This window comes from Mixophyes fleayi, chromosome 4 (genome assembly GCF_038048845.1).
Source record: "Mixophyes fleayi isolate aMixFle1 chromosome 4, aMixFle1.hap1, whole genome shotgun sequence".
Classification (NCBI taxonomy): Eukaryota; Metazoa; Chordata; class Amphibia; order Anura; family Limnodynastidae; genus Mixophyes; species Mixophyes fleayi.
In genome coordinates this window covers 80163384-80184445 of record NC_134405.1, presented here as the reverse complement: position 1 = coordinate 80184445, position 21062 = coordinate 80163384, and the positions used below count along the sequence as shown (strand labels likewise).

Genomic DNA, 21062 nt, shown 5'->3' with positions numbered 1-21062 from the left:
TGCTCCTGCTTTGTCAAAGCCAGTATTACTTAGTGATACAAAGTAAGACATAGAGTAACTTAATGGGGTGGATTGGAGAGGATTGCTTGCAGACAAAAAGACAACTGTTTATGTTTATATCAGCCATCCTAGCATGCAAACACACATCCATGGGAAGAACAGTTCCTCTTTTTCAGAAATTCCCATCCCCTGAACGCCAGTCTTTCTTATTGAATTCTAGTATTTTATTTTGTTTGTTTTAATTTGTGCTCTATAGTCATTTGCGTCTGGAAGTCGGTAAAATATGCACTAAGTATGGTGAAGCAAACAAAAAAAAAATTTTTTGGAAGCTTATCTGATACAGTCCTGTAGAGATAGGTGATTTTGGTTGTATTTCATTTAAATTCTCCACTTAATAAGATAACAATTGCAGATGTTTGGAGATCTTTAACACAGCAGTTTGTTTTTGTCACCTGCATGTGACAAAAATTCTTCATAACTTCCCTATTAGGTTGATAGGCAAAGTATTTAGTGTTTTAATTAATTGATAACGTGCCCTGATTTGGAAACAAGAGGAGGGGGTTTAAGAAGTAATGATCAGTCTCCAAAGGATGTATTCTAGTGCTGCTCTTATAATTCTTAGCCTCTTATCACCTGAGTGAGAGATGATTCCATGGAACCAACTCCAGCAATTCTTAGCAGGTACTGTTGACAAAGCGACTGATGTACATTCACTGTGGGGGGTGGGTTCTTTCAATGGAGTCATTTTAATATTGCATTCAGGGACGACTCTAGTATCGGGCTTTTAGCAGATATCACCATTTAAATCTCTATTTTTTTAGTCATTTACACGACAATTTGCAGTTCACCAGATCTAGAGAAAGCCAATCATCATATAAATTATTACTTTTTCAAACCACCAGAAATAAAATTGAGTGAGTTATTTAACAGGGGGAATCTAGTAAAGGGAGCGGTTTAGTAAATCGCCATGGAAATCTCCAAAAAGAAACTTGCTGGTTTCAGACACTCAAGATGAAAATGTGTAAGACGAGTGAGGAAAAGAGAAACTGGTAAAAGTCCACAAATCAAATCATTTAAAAAATGGTAAGCAGTGCCCTGACCTCAAATTACTAGTCCCAGAGTAAGACAACCCCCTACTAGAGGGAAACACTGCCCCAGACTAGACAGCCGGCTCTGGTTCCCAGTAAAAAAGACACAATGAGAGTGAGGTCCTCCTGCTAGAGTGGAAACCAGCACCAGTCTTGGGAAGATCAAGTTATATTAGGGAGGATTGCACCATTTCTACTTAAACAGAAATTTTACATTTTTATTGCCATGAACAGATTAGATTCCTCCTGGGGACATGGAACAACCTTTTTTTGCTGCTCTGCACTTTTTCTAGATCTTTGTATTTGTCTTTGGACAGTTCATTTGAGCTTTTGCTGTTTGTAGTATTTTCTTTTATGTTTTGAGTTTCAAATATGTCTATGGGGTAAATGTATCAAGATGCGATTTTCCGTCTGGCTTGAAAAAGTGGAGATGTTGCCTATAGCAGCCAATCAGATTCCAGCTGTCGTTTTGTAGAATGTATTAAATAAATGATAACTAGAATCTGATTAGTTGCTATAGGCAACATCTCCACTTTTTCAAACCCGCCGGAAACTTGCAGCTTGATACATTTATCCCTACGTCATTTTCTCCCTCTTCTTAAAATATATACATTAGTTGTCATTTTAAGGTTGATTGCAACCACACTCACTAATATTTGTTGTTAAATATTCATAGTACCATACATTATGCAATAATTGTGGCATGAAAAGAACCTGTGGTTTAAATCATGTGTAGAATTACCATATATGAGGTAAAGTGGTTTAGTGTCTTCTGTAGTGTTACATAATTACATAGTTAGTGAGGTTAAAAAAAAGACGCAAGTTCAACCTTTATATAAATAAAAAAATGTATCTGCCAAATCAACCTCACAGGGTGGATCCTTGCTGATCCAATACATGGCAGTCAGATTAATTCCTAATTTGTGCATAGCAATATTTACCGTTGCCATTTACCAAGAAAGGCATCCAAAAAATGTTAAATCTATGCAGTGATTTTGCCATTGCTTCCTCTGCAGTAAATTCCACTATTCATCTACCCTCACAGTGATCAATCCCTTTCTATATTGGTAGTGGATGCCCCATTGCCACCTGTACACTCCTTGGTGTAAAAAGCTTATCAGACACATGTTTGTTTATATTGTATAAAGTGTTTTATCCAAATAAATCACATTAACTGCTTTGCCAAGATCCAGTTTGTAACATACTTATTGCAAGTTATCAAATGATTGGACCTTTAAATAAAGCCCTGATATGCCGGTCGGTTATTTTCATTAATATATTTCCAGGTATCTATATTCTGTTACATATTAACCACCACTGATGTCAGGCTCACTCCTCTGTCATTCCTTGGTTTGTTTTTGCTCCCTTTGTAAATATTGGTAACACATCTGCCCAGGACCAGTCGTATGGTCCTGTTAGGTGGGAGTCCATACATATCAGTAATAATGGTTTATCTGTAACTGGATGTAGGTCCTCCAGCACATGTGGGTGAAAGCCATCTGGTCCTGGTACAACGTATTTCCTGGCATTGTTTCCTCTTTTGTAACCGCAGATGAAAATAATGTATTTATTAAGTCAGTCTGTGTGTTTATCTCTTCCAGTCAAGGTGCCTAGCTGATCCCTTACGATGTTGTGTTGTTTTATAGCATTGAAAAAACTTGCTTTCTTTTGTGATTCCTTTGCAGTTTCTGTCTTGATTTCTTGTTTACATATTTTGTTACACTGCTTACATTTAAGTAATACAATATGAGGTATCTTTATCATTCACAATATATATATATATATATTGTTAACACGTGCATGATACTCATGCATTCTAGTCAAATCAAGCTACTTAAGGTGTTAAAAAGGTTCTTGTCATGCATTTGGGCCTAGCCCAGGCCTTATCAGGGGAAGATCGTTACTTCCCGACGCAAGCGGCCATTTTAATGTGTGTTCATGAGGTAAAATTACCTCACGAAAATGAGTTTGACCCCTCAACTCGTAAATTTAGCCTTTACTACCCCTCCCACGGGGGGAAGGGGGGATGATGGAAGTTAACTGACTATTCTAATTTTTTTGTCAAATAATGTCAGTATACCAAATTTCAGGTCAATTGGATGAGCCCTTTCTGAGAAAATAGTTTTTTCCACACACACACACACACACACTAACGCACGCCTCTACACATGTGTGTTCATGAGGTAAAATTACCTCACGAAAATGAGTTTGAGCCCTACCAAATTTCAGCCCTTTTTGAATTTTTTTTCCCACACACACTAAGAATTTAGTAGGTCAGTGTATAACTCTGCCCAGCAGGTGGCGCTGCAACTTGGTTTTTTTTTTTCACACACACACAGACAGACAGACGCCACTAAGCATTTATATATTAGATATATATAGTAGAACTTCTGACACCCTGCAGACATCAGTTTCAAACAGCTTCTTGTTTGAATCAATGATGCTTTATTGTTCACATCACAATACCGGCATGCATTCTTGTCAGGATGACACCAGTAAGCAATGCTAAAGCTGGGTACACACTACACGGTTTTCGTCCAATAATCGGCTCAATCAGCCGACATACGACCACTCGTTCAAAAGTCGGGTCAGTGTGTGTAGTGACACGATGGTCGAAAGTCTGCCCAAATGGACGATTGTCGCCTCATTTGGTTGGTCGTACAGTTTAATATTTTCGTTCCAATCTCGTTTCCGTTGTGTAGTGTGTATAAACTTCCGACCGATCCACAACAGTGAGTATGAAATTACAGTCATTGCTAACGACAACATGGCTGTAAAAAGTCGCTAAAGGGAGGTTCGCTCTTCCCTTTATTGTCCTAAACAAGGTTAGTGTGTATGCAGTCCATGGACCGAGCGATCGGAACATCGATCGCATGTAAAATCGATCGGCATAAAAAGTTGGTGGAAAATTCTGTAGTGTGTACCCAGCTTAAGTTGCCTACACCTCCTGGTGTCCCTTATGCTAAATCACAGTGACGCTCTCTAGCCACTGACCGACTTGTTCAGCATCAGTCACAACTGAAAAGACAGGGGTAAGTACACAAGCATTCTCCCTTTGGTCTATTACCCCATTAGACCACCTGTGTGTGTGCAGTCTAGGAGTTTGACTGTGCTGCATACAGAGTTAAATCCTCACACAGTCAAACTCCTAGACTTCCCCTGTAAACTTTCCCCCGGACCTCACCTTTTCCTATACAGGAGAGATGTGGCAAATAGGCCTCTTTGCCACAATATATATATTGTAAATCTTCCAGTACCTGACTGGAGTTAGGATGTTGGACATAAGAGGTAATCTAATTATGTACTCCATAAGCTATTGATCTTTGCTATCACTCAAAAAAGGTGTCTTGCAGCTGTTCTTCATTAGTATTTCTGACATAATTCTAAAGCACATAAAGAAACCTCATTTCTTCCTGACCAAGCCCTTTAATTTTGATAAGAGGCATAGTTGGCGACTTCTCAGTTCTCCCTTGTGGGAGATGGAGTGTGGGCTCTTCATCCAGCTGCGGTGGTCCCTTATCTCATCACACTGGGTTCTGCCCACTGCTTCTCTGTATGACCCAGCTTTCGGGAGATCACCCACTATTTCGGAAGTCTCCTGGACACTGCTGTTGAGTTGGCAAGTAAGCTATAAGTGAGGGGTATTAATAACACTTTTATGTACAGTATTACACATTGTGGTAAGTGATCCTTCAGCCACTGCATATAATGATGAGCATTTTTTTATACAATAAGTTGGTCAGAGACAGTGGTGTGCCAGGTGTATGTGATGCCATGTCTTAGGGGAAATACAGATGGATCACGTAGTGACTGTCTGTTCCACTGTCCACTATCCTGCAGGAATCCAGTTCACCCTGGTAATGCAGAGAGTTTTATTCACTGCCAAATGTCAGTGGAGTGTGCATGATCTCCCGGGGGTAAATGTATCAAGCTGAGAATTTTCCGACTGGTTTGAAAAACCAATCAAATTATAGCTATCATTTATTTAGTACATTCTACAAAATCATAGCTAAAATCTGATTGGTTGCTATAGGTAACATCTCCACTTTTCAAGCCCGCCGGAAAACTCTTAACTTGATACATTTACCCCTGGTGTTTGTATGGATTTCCTCTCCATACACCGGTTTGCTGCCACACGCCAAAGACATACTGGTTTGTTAATTGGCTTCTAATAAAATTAACACTATTGTGTGTGTCTGTGTGATAGAGAATCTAGATTGTAAGCTCCACTGGAGCACGCAGTGATGTGAATGATTAAATATCCTTTGTAAAGCACTGTAATATGTAGGCGCTATATAAAAAACTGTTCATAAGTCAATCTACATAATAAAGTTACACACAGTGTGACGTGTTTAAAGCTGTCCCATGGTGTAGTAACATCCACATGCCACAGAGTTACTAACATTGCTGTCAGCACCAGGATCCCGCAGTTAGGCCTACTCTGATTTTTGGCTTATTCCTCAATAATATACTTAGCCTGGGTTCTCCATCCTGACCCCAAAAATGGCTAAATTCCTTAGATCACAGAAAGGATTGCAGATGGTTATTATTAACTTTTAGTAATATGGATTTTGTTGTCATAGTCCCTTTGTGATGTACAAAGCTTAGTGCTATGCTAGTGATTCAGAAGGAAGAAACTGGACCCATTACTGTACATCAATGGTGTGAAATCTACAAGGTAAATGGGAAGTCATTCTCCTGAGAACATACAAACTAATGACCGTGTGTACTGGTGTGACCGATACTCCTGTGGCACAAGGAGGCAAAGTGAGCTCTATTAGTTACCAGGCCACATCTGTTCCCTATAAGTATTGCATATCTATGTATATTTTTATAGTAAAGTGGATTGTCAGCGATTCTGCAAGAATAATATATTACGATAGCGCTGCATATTAATATTAATATAAACATGCCCCTGAGTGCTCTCCTCCCGGTCCCGTTGAAGTTGGCCGGATGCAGAGTTTAGGTCAGGCGGTTTGGCTTGGCGTTGAGCCAGCCATGACTATACGAGAGGCCTATCCTTATCACAGAGGTTGCAGCTTTGCCTCGCTCATGCTGCTCTTCCTCCTTTTGAAGAAAGCTGTGGTTTTTGAGGAGAAACTCTTTGATGTTCTAACTTCGAGCCATTGTATTATCTCATTGTACAACACACAAAGAAAAGGGTTTTACTTTTCCTTGGTTGTGTTAAACAGGCACAGAGAGCATGTTAAATTGTTGTCATACCACTGTTTGTGCCGGTTTGTTAATTGTCCATTTGTGGAGTTGCTTTTATCTTTGGCTATACTATGTAGATTCAGAGTAACAGAGTTTAATCAATAAAGGTTAAGAAGAAAGTAAGAGTAATAAGTATTTGTATGTCAGAGAAAGGAAATAGTTAAGATTTTGCAGGCTGGAACTGAGGCTAGGGGGTAAATGTATCAATACGCGGGTTCTTCAACACCCGCGTGTTCAGCCTCTTCCGCGATTAAATTTCAAGCGGCGCTGCATTGTAAAGGGAAGTTAACCCTTTACAATGCAGCGCCGCTTGAAATTTAATCGCGGAAGAGGCTGAACACGCGGGTGTTGAAGAACCCGCATATTGATACATTTACCCCTAGGTCTGGTTTTCTGTCTCTTGAATATATTTGATGTATAGCATTCACAACAGCCAACCGGCAAGCTATAATAACCATATCTTATTTTGTGTTCCGTATGTGCAGACCTCCAGCCCGTCACATATTGTGAGCCTGCCTTCTGGTGCTCTATCTCCTACTATGAGCTGAACCAGCGAGTGGGGGAAACGTTTCATGCTTCCCAACCCTCCATGACGGTGGATGGATTCACAGACCCGTCCAACTCGGAACGTTTCTGCCTAGGCCTGCTGTCCAATGTTAACCGCAATGCTGCTGTGGAACTGACCCGGCGACACATTGGTAAATCTTATGAGCCGCTGTGCAATGAATGAGGGACATGCATGAATGGCATTGCTGCCATAACAATTCTGTTAACGTTTCCTTGTAAAGTATGGGCAGTAAATGAATCTGTTTTGTGGGATCAACCAATGAATTGACAGAATATTAGTGCAACCCACAAGACGGCGGTCTCCGTTGTGTATTGGTGTAAGTGCCACTTTATGAATTTAAAAAGATGTTTCGTAAAGCTATATAAATATGTGTCTGTAAGTTTACATGTCCAAAAAGTAAAAAGTAATTTCCAAAAGCAGGTTCATAGTTTTTGTATGTTTCAGGTTTTTGTATTGATATATTCAGTACCTATAGCAAAACAAATGTAATTGCTCTGTGTGTTACATATCTTTCCTCCCCCCTGTAGATTACTCTAATGTTGTGGGTGAAAGGGGAGAGGACCTTGCTAGCAGGGCTTCTCTATTGTGTCTGGTTAGTGTAACACAAACATTCCACTGGGAGAAAGATCCCTCTGCCCCTGACAGCCCAGCAATTATTATTGTTTTATTACAAAGCTCCAACATATTCCATAGCAGGGTTCCCTCTTATTTACAGGGGGTTCTTCAGGGGGGCATTGGTCCTCCTTAATAATCTATTTACACGTCTTTGTTTGGTTCTGCTAGGAATAGTGTTCTCAACTTTGCTTTTTACTGAAATGAAAATCTGCTTTAGACTAAATAACTGGAACAATTCAGCCCTCTCGTTAATTCAGCGGTTACAAAAAATTTTCCATTATGGACCTTTGAATGTGAGAACAGAGGACCTCCCATAACATGAATCCCATCCAACAGGCACTGCAAGATCCCAGCGTGTAACCTCAACGCACAGCTTTCCCCCACACAGGACAGACCCAAGTTACAATATTATGCAATACACAGAGGAGCATCTAGTCATGTCTGACTCTGCATTTACAGTACATTTGCTATGTGAGTGCAAGCTGTTCTTTGTTATAAGCCATGTTAGACTGAAAGCTCACTGTGGCCTCATGTGGAGTTGGATGCAAGTCCATATGTGTAGGATAAAATAGGAATTTCACTATTGTACATGTCCACAAATTACGCTTTAGTCTGCATGCAGATTCAGTGCATCTTGCATATACAACTCCTTGTGATTATAGAAGCGGACCGGGTAAAGCAAGGGGCATGCAAGGCAAAGAGCTATCAGGTCAAGTAAATGCGACCTATGTAGACGTGGACGCAGACGTAGATATTCCTGTCCGGAAACGTATCTGATGCCTGTGCTCTACCCCCAGGGGGAAATGTATCAAGCTTTCTGGCGGGTTTGAAAAGTGGAGATGTTGCCTATGACAACCAATCAGATTCTAGCTGTCATTTTGTAGAATGTACTAAATTAACCCGCCGGGGTTTAAGATACCAACTAATAATGATGAGGATCAGATGAGATGTGTACAACTCAGCATACTATGCAAAATGTTTTAGTTTTTTCAGACGCCTGCATTTTAGATTTGCCAGCCTAGTGTGTCCTTCACTAGATTTAAACACAAAGGGCCTGATTCATTAAGGCATCTGTCATCAGTAGTAATCAGCACTTACACCGGACCTGTAGCTGGTGCAGGTGATACGACAGAAAAACATGTACCTGAGAGATGCCCAAAGCTTGAATTGGGTGCTGCTTGCACTCCAGCTTGGCACGTCTTTACTGTACATTGCCTAAGTGCATACGCTCATCCCCCTCCCTGTTCCCCTCATTGTAGACTGTAGTAAGTGTCCTTTGCGCTCGAAGATGAATTGCACACACTTTTGTTCCCTGGCGCATAGTCCGGTTCTGGGCACGTGCAGTGCAATTTAACGCAAAATACAGAACGTATCGCCATTTTCGTTCCTTAATGAATCAGGCCCAAAATGTCTGCGGTGCATGGAAAAAAAATCAGGATTTGTTTTGTTCTACATCATTTGCATATATATATATAGATATATATATACATACATATATATATGTATGTGTATATGTATATATATATATATATATATATATATATATATATATATATGTGTGTGTGTATATATATAACTGGAAGTAGTGATTTTTTAATGTAAGATAAATAGAGTTCTAGTTGTTCTTTAAGATTACTATACTGTGTTCAGAATTCTCTGTGTCCCTGACTTACTGGTGGAATTCTATCTGTTTTCAGGTAGAGGAGTACGCCTATATTACATTGGAGGGGAGGTGTTTGCAGAGTGCCTCAGTGACAGTGCAATATTTGTACAGTCCCCAAATTGTAACCAGCGCTACGGCTGGCACCCTGCTACCGTATGCAAGATACCTCCAGGTAAGGGAGCGTTGCATGGAGCCATGCTATTTTGAAAATATTGTCAGTGTCAGCTTTAAACAGATAGGCAGACATTAGCACAACTAGTACACAGGAAAAAAATGTTCTATAACCAATCAGACCTTTACTTTCATTCTCTAAACACTATGGGGGGAATGCCAGTTAGAAGCTGGCTTAAATATCTCCAAATGTGTTTCATTTATGATCTTGGATTTATAATGTTTATTTCTGTTGAAATGCAAAGGCTTTTAATGCACAGCAGTGATTATTATGCCAGTTGCCCACTGTTTATTAATAAAGTTCAGTCACTGTTGTACTTGTGAGATGTACAATGAATGCTGACTTCTACCTCAATTAGCATAGTAACAACATAGAGATCAGTATGTGCAACCCATGGCCCTTTTCTCTTGGTAGTAATGGAAGCGCACTACAAGCAGTTTGTATAGATTTAGTTGCTGTATTTGCAGAATGAATGAAGTGATTATGAAATCTCCAGTCATTAGTCCGTGGATCATGTTTGTGTTTTTCCATCTCAGGGTGTAATCTGAAGATCTTTAACAACCAGGAGTTTGCAGCTCTCCTGGCCCAGTCCGTAAACCAGGGATTCGAGGCTGTTTACCAGCTGACCAGGATGTGTACAATACGGATGAGCTTTGTCAAGGGATGGGGAGCTGAATACAGGTTGGTGACACAGGGTGTCAGGGTCACAGTAACACTGACTGCTGTTCCCGCTTGGTTGTCATGGAAGAGTTTTATATAAAAAAGACTAGTAAAAATCCATACTTTAGGGTTACATTAAGCAGTAAATTATCAGTGCAACTCTTGAGGGTGGATAATAACAGTACCAGTTTACTGGTATATATGAGATAGATGATGAGTAGAGCAGGTTTGCAGACCTAACTTGTATCCCTGTGGCTGCTTTCCTCCACGTTCCACCCTCTATATCTTATATCCATTGATTGTAGGGAGTGACATTTATTTCTGGGATCTCCCAAATGGATTTGGTTGCGGCTAGCCCAGGTCCGGCCCCATGGTCCAGGGAGGTGACGACGCTGTGACAGATGTCATTATGTGGAGGGTGTGACACACACTGGCTGCCAGAGTGTAACATTCTGCTATTGTGGGAGCAGCAGACACCGGAGCAGATCCCAGCTTTGTCTGCTGCCTTCCAGATGTTCAGTGACCATTTATGCAGTTAACTCTTTGGCGCTGGGGCGATCAGTGGCAAAATAAACACAATGATTTGGGGTGTGCTTGGTGTTGAATGGGTTAAATCTCATCTTCCACACTTGACAGCCAGTTTCAGCCCTGGCCTGGAGCCAGGGGAGTTAATGGAACCCAGATGTGCCTCTGTTTGGCAGCCTCATTACTGAGCCTGAGATTTCTCGCTCACATTTCACTAACTTCTTCCCTTCTTAACCCATTCATCACCAAAGCTCCAAAAGTCTCAGTATAGTTTACTGCTGTAAACAGGACATGTGCGACCAGTAACCGTTGTCTGTGCGCTAATAGTAAATATATTTAAATGAAACGGTCACACTTTATTGGAGAGTTTTTTTCCCTGTGCCTTGTTTGTTTGTGTTATAAAACGGAAATGCAGTCACCATTTAAAAGCTGTCTTTTGAGCATTAACAGCATAGAAGTCACTTTGAATTATGACCAGAGAGCTGTTCTGATTAGTGAGTACTGCTAATAATAGGTATTAATATTCATAAAGCCTGCATGACAAGACACCAGGAAAGGTCTGACCAATAGGCTTCTTTATTTGGCTTCAGATAGTGTTACCTCACATGTGTTTCTACTCCGCAGGCGCCAGACTGTGACCAGCACACCCTGCTGGATTGAGCTCCATCTGAATGGCCCCCTGCAGTGGCTGGATAAAGTGCTTACTCAGATGGGTTCTCCAAATATTCATTGCTCTAGTGTCTCATAGAGCAGCGTCTCCATGTCACAAAACCTCATAGACTTGGAATATGCCAATACTAAACAGCCCACAAAGAGCAACACCAGAGCACACAGGCTGCCAACCCATGGCCAGTGGCTATAGCCAGTCACTTGACAGCGTGTGATGCTTTACCACAGGTCTCCTATGTGGAACTATGCATTGACTTCTCATTGATCTGGAACTCTTAACCTTGTATTTGGTGCATTACCTGCCTCGGTGCCCAGCATTATTGGAAAGAAAAGCTGCTGCTGTTCTTCCCTGCTCTTGTTGCAGGGAACCCGATGACATTAAGCACATGGAGAAGGCAGCAATGCTAAACTTTCATACAGACTTGACTTGCCGTTACAGTCACTGAAACTCAGTGTAAAGATAGAAGACAGGTTTTGTGATACAGGGTACAGTTTTTACTACAGATATCTAACAGAACTTCTCAAGTATTAGGTCCTCTCTCTGATCTTCTCATAGATGTGTGACTGTGCCTTTAACATGCATTCTCTACCGTGGATCTCTGCTGCCTTGGTGACCTGTCCCATTCATAACTTGTTGGAACAGATGTGTAGCTTAAATGTGGGACAGGTTTACAAATGGGGCCTTTATGTCACACAGCAGTATTACATGTGTAGTAGGTCCTCAGCTGGAAAGCAGATTAAACTGCTATTACATTTCTCAAGAACTTCTAAGAAATAGCAACTGGAGGAAAACATTTCATTCTGAAGTGTTCACATGTTGTTTTGTGTCAGCGCCTGAGTGTGAAGCCTGCTGTTCTACAGGTACATCTCACTGATCCCAGATGGTGCGGTGGGAGTGGTAATCCCACCCGCACCACCAACGGGTGAGAATCATTCCAGCTCTTCTGGATAGCACTTTGTGTAATGTTTAACCCCTCCTTACCTGCACCTCCTAAGGCTGGATGTATGTAAGTAAGCAGCGTCTAGACCAGAGACAGGCGACCTGTGTCTCTCCAGCTGTAACATGCTTACACTTGTAGCTCTACAACAGTCTAAGAGCCACAGGTTGTCTCTGGACTAGGGACGAGTGAGCACACAATTCTATAGCTTCCCAGTTACTACGGTCTCTGTGTCTCTTCTCTTTTGTTTTTTAGATATGGTTTAAATGAGCTAACGGTCCCTTCCCTTTCTCTGTATGTTTATTTACAGAGAATATGAGTGAAGCACACAGATCCCGGATAACATTGCGGGGGTAAAGCCAGCTGTTCCCAGAAGTGTTTGGCGCTGCTATTATCTAACGCAGTGCTCTCTCTTCTGAGTTACACACTCTTATTGTGTGTAGATGAAGCTGACTATACTCCCATGTATTTGTAGCATGTGTTGGGGGCTTTATCTCCCACCTATTTGTAGCATGAATGAACAGGTTTGCTCACAACCTGTAACAAATTATTTCTGTTTTTACGCCATTTTTTATGAATTTAATTGCAATTCCTTCATTTTATTTGATCTTGTGTGTATGAATAATGCTTTTATTTCTTATGCATTTTCTGGGAAATTCTGAGTTTTGGTTACTTTTTGAACTTGCCTGTTTGTGTGGTTTATGTACTTCTGAGTTATTCTTTAGCTATATCTACAATATATGTCCCCAAAATAGACTCCTGGCTCTGATTAGCTGAGGTTCATGTGCCTCAAGCAATCATTGTAACAAAAAAGGATAAGGAAACAATATTCAATATATTAGTGGTATTATTCAAAACGAGTACAGTGCATTACTTTCACCCTCTTCCTCCACTCACATTATGGTTTTCATTGCTTGTGTAAAGTATTGATTGTGAATGTAAATAAATCCTTTCCACATTTATCTTGTTCACCTGAAGTTAAAGAGAACATCTATAATATTCATAAACTGTCTCATTTTAAAGCTTTAATCTCATGAAAAAATAATGTGTGCATTTTTTTTACATAAATCACTCTGGTTTCTTGTAAGAAGACACATGGTGGCGGTTTTAGTATTTTTCTTACACCTTATTCTTTGCAGAAACAGTCACATGACTTATGATGTAGTAAGTGATGAGGCTTTGTAACGGCCCCTTTGTAAGCACACTCAGGAATGAGCTTGAGTGCTGACTCGCAAATCTGTTCCAACTGAGAGACTCTGCAGCCATATAAGTCTCCACCAGAGATTTTACAAAGGGTAAAGAAGGACAGATTCATGATCATGAGGTAAAAAACTAGCTGTTAAAAATATGTGGGATTGCAGTTTTAAATGGAGACTCAAGAACAGAACTGACTGCTTTTGTGTATCAATTTAGATTGCTTTTCACTTTAACCCTCTCCAAAACATCTGTAGATTCATTAATTCCTATTTTAGGCACGTTTCACTAAGCTGCGAGCTTCTTTTATATTCACCATTTTTCCTAGCAATGTCCTAGTGTCCAATGTCCTAGTGTATGCAACATTTACTGTGTCAGGGCTAAAACCAATCTGTTATCAATAAGTGCACTGAAACCTTTACAGTCCTAGAACAACATGTAGCAAATTAGACCATTAGAATGTTGACAAATCTAAACTAACCCACCAAAAAGTCAAGACCAGCCTAAAGTCACTGGAGTAATACAATGTTACAGACCAAGTTGGCCAATCTGGAGTCAAATGTTCACAGTAAAAAGTTCACACAAATACAACTAAGATAGATGTGAAATATGCCACTATGTAAAATCAAATTAGTACATCTGATAAATTACAAAAACATTTTAATGGAGCAATTAGCTTCATGAAAACTGATGGAGACAGCATCCTAGGATAAGCAAATAGCTCCAGTCATAGCTGTGTGTATTTTTAATACTAAAATTATGGAGCAACAAAGTGCCTGATGAATGTATTGATATCAGTAACCTACAATCATTTTGGTGGAGTGCACAAAAATACAGTCAAACCCCCATTTCACATTTCCTCCGGGACCAGGAACGACTGGCATAAAATCTGGTGTACAATAAGGGAAGGTGTAACACCACCTAAAATGTAAAATAAACAGAGCAAGTGACCACATTGAATTATTTTGTTTAACAGTTTGTTCCAGCATGTAGACCCTCTACAGCTATACCTGCAGTTACAGGGAGACTGTTTGGGTAACTCTATACCAGATTTATACATCTGGACAATGATTTCACCCATTTTTCTCTGTAATATTACTGGAGTTTTATCGGGTTGGATGGGGACAGGTGTTGAACAGCAATTTTTAAATCACTGTACAGATTTTCAAAGGGAAAAGATTTGTCTATTTCTTGCACTATCCAGTTTCCCTTCCCCCATAGCATTGTGCTCACGCCACCATGTTTCCTGGTAGGGATAGTGCTCTTGGGAAATTACCCAGTTATTAGCCTAGCTCCAGGTGTAGCAGTTACCATTGAGGTCAAAAAGTTCAGTCTTTGATGTCATCAGACCATAGACTCCTCTTCCACTTGGCATGTGGTTCTATCATATGTTTTCTGGCAAAATTTAAAGTTTTATTCAACAATGGTTTTCGCCTTGCCCCACTCCCATAATGGAGTTATGAAGTGCCCGACTTCTTCCACCTCTATCGTCAAAAACTGTATCTCTGTCATATTTGCAAGTTTGCTCTTGGACAAAGGATGTTTTGGAGAAAGCCCTGCTCTAGACAGATTCACAGTTGTGCCATATTTTCTTTATGATGAACATCACATTGCTCAGAGGGGATGTAAAAATGCTTTGAGATCTTCTTACATCCTTCACCTGATTGGTGCTGTTCAGTAATCTTTTCTCAGATTTGCTGGAGCTTTTGATTGAAAATGACACTAACCAATTGTCGGACCTCACACAGACAGGTGTATTCATTTTGAAACCAACTGAAACACTTTAATTGTTCGCAGACTCAGAATAACTTAATATAGTGACCTCTAAAGATAACTGATAACATATGGAAAAGGTGATCAATAATATATTGCATGTAGAGTATTCTGACACTTTATTACTACACCAATATAACACACTGTATTAGGGTATTTTCTTGGTATAAGATATATGAAAAGTGTAAAATGAGTGAAATGGGTCCCTTCATTAGAGAATGAGGTGACAGTGAAGACTCAGTAAAATAAAATTGGGGGTTGACTGTGACGCTAAAAAGGTAGAACAAACCTATAGTCAGTGTTTAAAACCCCCCACTAAATATAATACAAATGCCATATCTATGGTGAACATCCTATCTTTGTTCTGATTGGTCAATGCCCTGATCTGTAACCAATTGGAACAAATGTTATTTGTGAAGGATGGCTGTGTTTGGGGTCACGCCCTATACTGTTAATATAATTTGAGCAAAACTAGACAACTTGTCCCAGTCAATCTTTATCATGAACAGTTGTTACTGAAATATTTTTTTTTTATTTATTTTGTTTTGAACACTCGGGGTACAAAAAATAAAAAAGGGTGATGGGGGAATACAAGTTTAAACAACTACAAAACAGCATGCATCTCTTACATTCATTTTGGTTATATGCCAAGTTTACACATTTTCGTGAATGTTACAAAATGCCTTATACGTATTAGTACAAGTTTTTATTTTAAAATTTGCTACATTAAGGCTCTCACCCCCAATTGTGTCATGTTATTTGTAAGCATCCAATGACAATTCCTATCTGCATCGTATGTTTGCTATCCCAATGACACATTTGGAAATCAGTCTCATGTACTCGTTTCTCTACAATTCAAGTAGCCGTTAGACCAGTGGTTCCCAAACTGTGCGCCTAGGCTCCCTGGGGTGACTTGGAGATCTCACAGGGGTGCCTCGGCCAGGGCCAGTGGTAAGCAAGGCGGGGGACTACTTGGTAATTATTTTGGCTCAGGGGTGCCTTGAAAACATTTTGGAGACCCTAAGGCTGCCTTGAACTAAAAAAAATTGGAATCCACTGCGTTAAACAATGCATCTAACCAGCAATTTACAGGTAAGATTAATATTGTTTTAGACAGTAACATTAGCCTTTAAGTATCTATTTCTACATAAGCTGGAATGTGTAATTAAACCATTTAATCCAATTGAGGTATTTCAGTATGGGGTGACTACGGCGTTTACAAAATGATTTTGTGCCATGCTTTTCAAGGGACAGGTTTTGTCTATGTTTACAGACTAAAAAGATGGTTACTCATTCATTGAAGGGAAAATTGCATGATTGCAATTCCTATCGTGTCCAACAAAACCTCACTGGCAATTTACCCTTTAATGCTTGAGATTTCATTTTTTCCACGTCCCACTTCCAAGCCCATAGTAATAAAAGTGTTGAATTCAGCCCTGGTAAGTACACATGCCAGGAGAGAGGACTGAGGCACATCGAACTGAAAGCTGTCTTCATCATCAGCAAATGTTCCTATTTCCAGTGACCTCATACTATGAGTAACACTTTAAAATAAAACAAGACCCCAATTTGGGATTTCGATTGTGGAAAAATCTTGGGATCCTTCCCCAAGAAGGATTATCAGACATTGATGGCTCCGAGGTGGTGGGGGCCTGAGGGCAGTGGGGGAGACAAACGCTCATAAATAAAGTGCTGATCTCTGTGGATTTACTAATGAAATACACAGTGGTGATATCATTCTTTCCAATAGCTCATTTTTGGAGTAATAGATAACAGATTCAATTTATGGAGTTATAATTGGCAAGTGTTTCCCTTATTATAAGCGATTTTTTTTTCATTACTGCCTAACACTCTCTTAATAATATATTTTTTTTTTTTAAAGTTATATCCTCTTGATAGCAAGGGCCCTGCAACAATACCTTCCTTGTCATCATATTTCACATTCATGTTAACAGTTTGTAGTTTGTAAAAGCCATCTGGTTGAACAGTCAAAGGCAAATTTTTTATTTTAAAATGACAATATATGAAAATCTAAAAATGCCCTTTTCTTGTGGGTATGCAGTTATCCTAGTATTAAATTACAATTAATCAGCTCTATACATTTTAATAACCATATATACCTATTAGGATGGCATTATGATATTTAGCAGTGGTTTTCAGGTGTGTTGCCAAATTCAAGAACCTTTGTGCCAACAAGGGGCAGGCTATCCGGTCCCATAGTCGGATACCTTGGGCTGAGTCACCTGCATTTTTTTCCCTTTAAAATGTTCCTAATAGGCTGCTGAGTTGATTCATGCCCCCCCCCCCCCCCCCCCCCCCGGACTATATTTAGCCAGCCCTCCCCTGGTGAATGTCAGCTGCACGCATGAGATGCAAAGAAAACTCATCTTTTGCATATCAGGCTAGAAAAGTACATAATAAAATGAGTATAAGCCTCAGTACAATGACAGCCTACTACCACTTTGAGACCACTCTGTTCATTAAATGTTTTTTTGTTTTTTTTTCTACTAATAAATGAGAGGGAGGGGACACTGGGACTATGTGACGTGTCACTATGGTAGAATGTTTTCATCTTCACTTCTACGTGGCAGCCATTATAATGCATTAGTCCCTTCAGGCCTCGGGTAGAGAAAAGAAAATAGAAACTCTCCCCTAGGTAGTATATAGTGCAGCTCCTCCCTTGTCTCTAGTGGAGGATAGAGAGGACAGGTAGTTGTTACATTTCTGTATGTAGGGGCTCCACAATGCTGGTGGTGCAAGCTGCGGATAGGGGTCTGTTAGTTGCTGTGTTTGGTAGCAAACGCAGCGCAATGAACTGTAACTTTGTAATTCATTTTGAACATGGGTACTTTGTGCATGCACCGTGCCCAGGGTTAAAGGATGCCAGAGTTTCCCGTTCCCAAGAAAGCACCCCTAGCAGTAGAACAACGGAGCACAGAGAGTAACTGGACAGTTGCAAGTAGGTTAAAGTCCACACAGCTGAAGTGCTTTGTTCTCTGGATTTTAAGATAGATAGGTATTTAGTAAACACTGTTCCATCTCAGTACGCCTGTAGAGGGGAAAAACACGATAGTAAAGCCCAGCAGCATTTGGCCTATGGAGCCTGTGATAAGTTTTTGCCTACTGATTATGAAGGGGTCTCTTGTGCAGCATTTAATTCCCAGCCCAATGGAAGTAATCTTCAGCCCCCTGAGCAATTTAAGAAACTGAATAGTCTGAATGATTAAATCATTTGTGATGGCAGAAGTCAAAAGTCATGTCATGGGCAGAGAGAAACATGAACTCACAGAATGTGGCAGGCAGGCAGAATGTCATAGCCAATTATCTCACCCAAAAACAAGTTCATCCAGCAGAATGGACTAGGGAAATGTTCTAGTTGCTAACAAGAAAGGGCGGTTTCTCTCTTGTAGATATAATGGTGACAAAATCAGAACACCAAAGTGCCCAGGTTTTTCTCTTGCCACAGATTTCCAGGAACAGAGGGGATAGATGCTCCTGCAATCCCATGGACCTTTCAACTGGGGTATGTCTTCCCTTTATTTCCTTTCATTGCTCACTTCCTGAAAACGATCACAGCAATCCTTCCATTCTAGACACAGCAGCGGTGCTTTGGAGATGCTTAATGACCTCTACCTCTTCAGCCAGACTCCTACACCAAGGCCCAATTCTTCATCTATATTCACAAAAGCTATATTTGATGGCATAGAGATTGATTGGTCACTGCTCAGAAATAAAGGCATTTCAGAGAATGTGATTGACATACTTCTACAGGCAAGAAAAAAAATATAACTTCTGTGGTCTATTATAAAATTTGGAAGACGTTCCTGTGGTGTGAGCCTACAATGGATTTAGCTTCGGCTACAATTGTGCATATTCTGGATTTCTTCAGGATGGCTTAGCAGGTCTTGCACTCACAAATCTAAAAGGTACATGATCTACACTCAGTGTCTTGATAAATAGACCTTTTCTTTAAAGCAGTGAAAAGAATTTGTCCTTGGATTAAATTATTTGTGGGAGCATGGAATCTCAATTTAGTTCCGATGTCTGATCTGTGGGAGCCTTTACAAGCGCTTTCCCTAAAGCGGCTTATACTGAAGGTGATATGCCTAGTGGCAATTGCGTTACATTTTTCACACTCCACAGACACAACCATTTTACGCATATCCCTGTGCTTTCCCATCTAAAAACAGATGTATTTGTACAAAAGTAGGTGCCAACTTCACAAATCTTTACTTCTATTGAAAGATTGCACTTTTGTAAACAGCCGTAATCGGTTCCATCGTTCGAATGCACTCCATAGAAAGGCCGCCCACTTAGTTCAAGAGTCATTTTTCAAGTGTTCTATATGGAACATTAACAATCAGTGAACGCCAAAATACTTCATAACAGTTGCTCCAGCCCAGACTATGGTAATATTAAATACACCTGTTTCCCACACAATGGAGGCAGCCAGTTTGTGCACTGAACCAGTATTCATGAGAATGCAACCTGTGCATTCTGTGTGCCTCAGTGAGGACATGGGTTCTTAGTGAAATGATGGCTCACATTCTCATGAATATTGGTTGCGCAAACAAATGGCTGACTCCAGCATGTTCTTTTACCGATGTGGAGAAAACAAATTCCAGTTCCTAAACCTTAGTTCAGTGGTGGGAAACAGGTAACTCCCGATCTCACACATTCTCTGCTTTGTTGCAGAGAAACAGACTGAACGGGAGCAACAGCTTCCATGTTTGTGACCTTTGCACAACGCAGGGAGGTCACACAACATGCCAGAGCAGGAAGAAGTGCTTTGTGCTCACCATATTACATCTGTGTGCTCCATCTTTAAAATTAAGGGCAGGAGAGGTGAGCAGTTATGTGGAAGAAGCATATAAGGGGGGGGGGGGGGGGGGGGGGGAATGGGTGTCTAATGGTCATGCTGGGGAGCCCATGATGGTCTTATGGGGCTGTTCTGAAGGGCTTGTAAGGGGCATCTGGTAGAGACTTAATGGGCATGTAGGAAGGTTTGGTTGGCATGTAAAGAGCACATGTAGAGGTCTGATGGGCATGTGGGGAGGCACGAGTGACATGTGGTTTATGGGGTTTTGAACGCATACAAGTGCATTTTGTGGCAAGTGTGGGTCTGCAGTCATGTGGTGGAATTTTGGAATGAGCGATATGTGTAGAGATAATTTTTTTAGCTGCTTTTTCAATCTTGAAATTAAGGGCAATGTGCAGCTCTTTTATAGGTTGGAGGGCCACATATGTGATCATTGAAGTATGTTAGTAGGTCACATGAGATAACACAAAATACAAGCCTTTAAACTTGAATAGGTAGAACAGCACATTGTTATACAACTTGTAAGATATTCATGTATTAAACTTGTAAACACGCTATGTAAGAAGTAACATGGGACAGTGTAACTGACGTGGCACTTTGAACAACGCTCCTATTATATTTGGGAAGGTAATTATGGGGTGATGAAACACATATATGCTCTTGCTGCACCAGCTGTAAGAGCACACAACCTCCTCATGGTGGATGGGGATAGATCAGACAGGCAAGTGTGGAGAATGACAGCTGAAGTCATGGAATGTATAGTCACACCATAGAGATCAGATACATTAACGGGCTACACAACCTCTGATTGTGATATGATGCACCATGGCTTCTTTACACCTTATTCTCCAAATGTGTATCAAGTATCACATAGGTTTAATAAATATCCCTCCTGATGTTTTATAACACTTTATTCTTTATTAATGAGCCCCTTATCAGATACTTCTTGGGGTACAAATTCCACATATTTAGAAACCTTGTTGCAAAGAATAGTGAATTGGATGGTATTTATTTGTGTTCCAGATCAGATACAGGGGCTCACTTAATAGGGGCTGCCATGTTTCTGTAAAATGCTGTCTCACAGCAATAGTCATTGACATCCATCAATACAAACTATTAGCAGCAATGCACTTTATAACACGTTTGTCTCATTTACCATTTTAC

The 21062-nt window shown here is 40.3% G+C and overlaps 2 protein-coding genes across 2 annotated transcripts in view; both read left to right on the top strand.

Annotated features, from left to right (window-relative positions):
- Positions 1–13074, top strand: part of SMAD3 (SMAD family member 3) — a 75557-nt gene extending 62483 nt beyond the window's left edge. Inside the window, exons 6-9 of the mRNA XM_075207581.1 lie at positions 6788–7000; positions 9183–9320; positions 9857–10001; positions 11130–13074. Of these exons, the coding sequence (XP_075063682.1) occupies positions 6788–7000; positions 9183–9320; positions 9857–10001; positions 11130–11253 (620 nt within the window). The 3' untranslated portion in view covers positions 11254–13074. The remainder of the gene's footprint in view (positions 1–6787; positions 7001–9182; positions 9321–9856; positions 10002–11129) is intronic.
- The window catches only part of IQCH (IQ motif containing H), a 438281-nt gene that overhangs the window by 325586 nt on the left and 91633 nt on the right, over positions 1–21062 (top strand). The window lies entirely within an intron of this gene.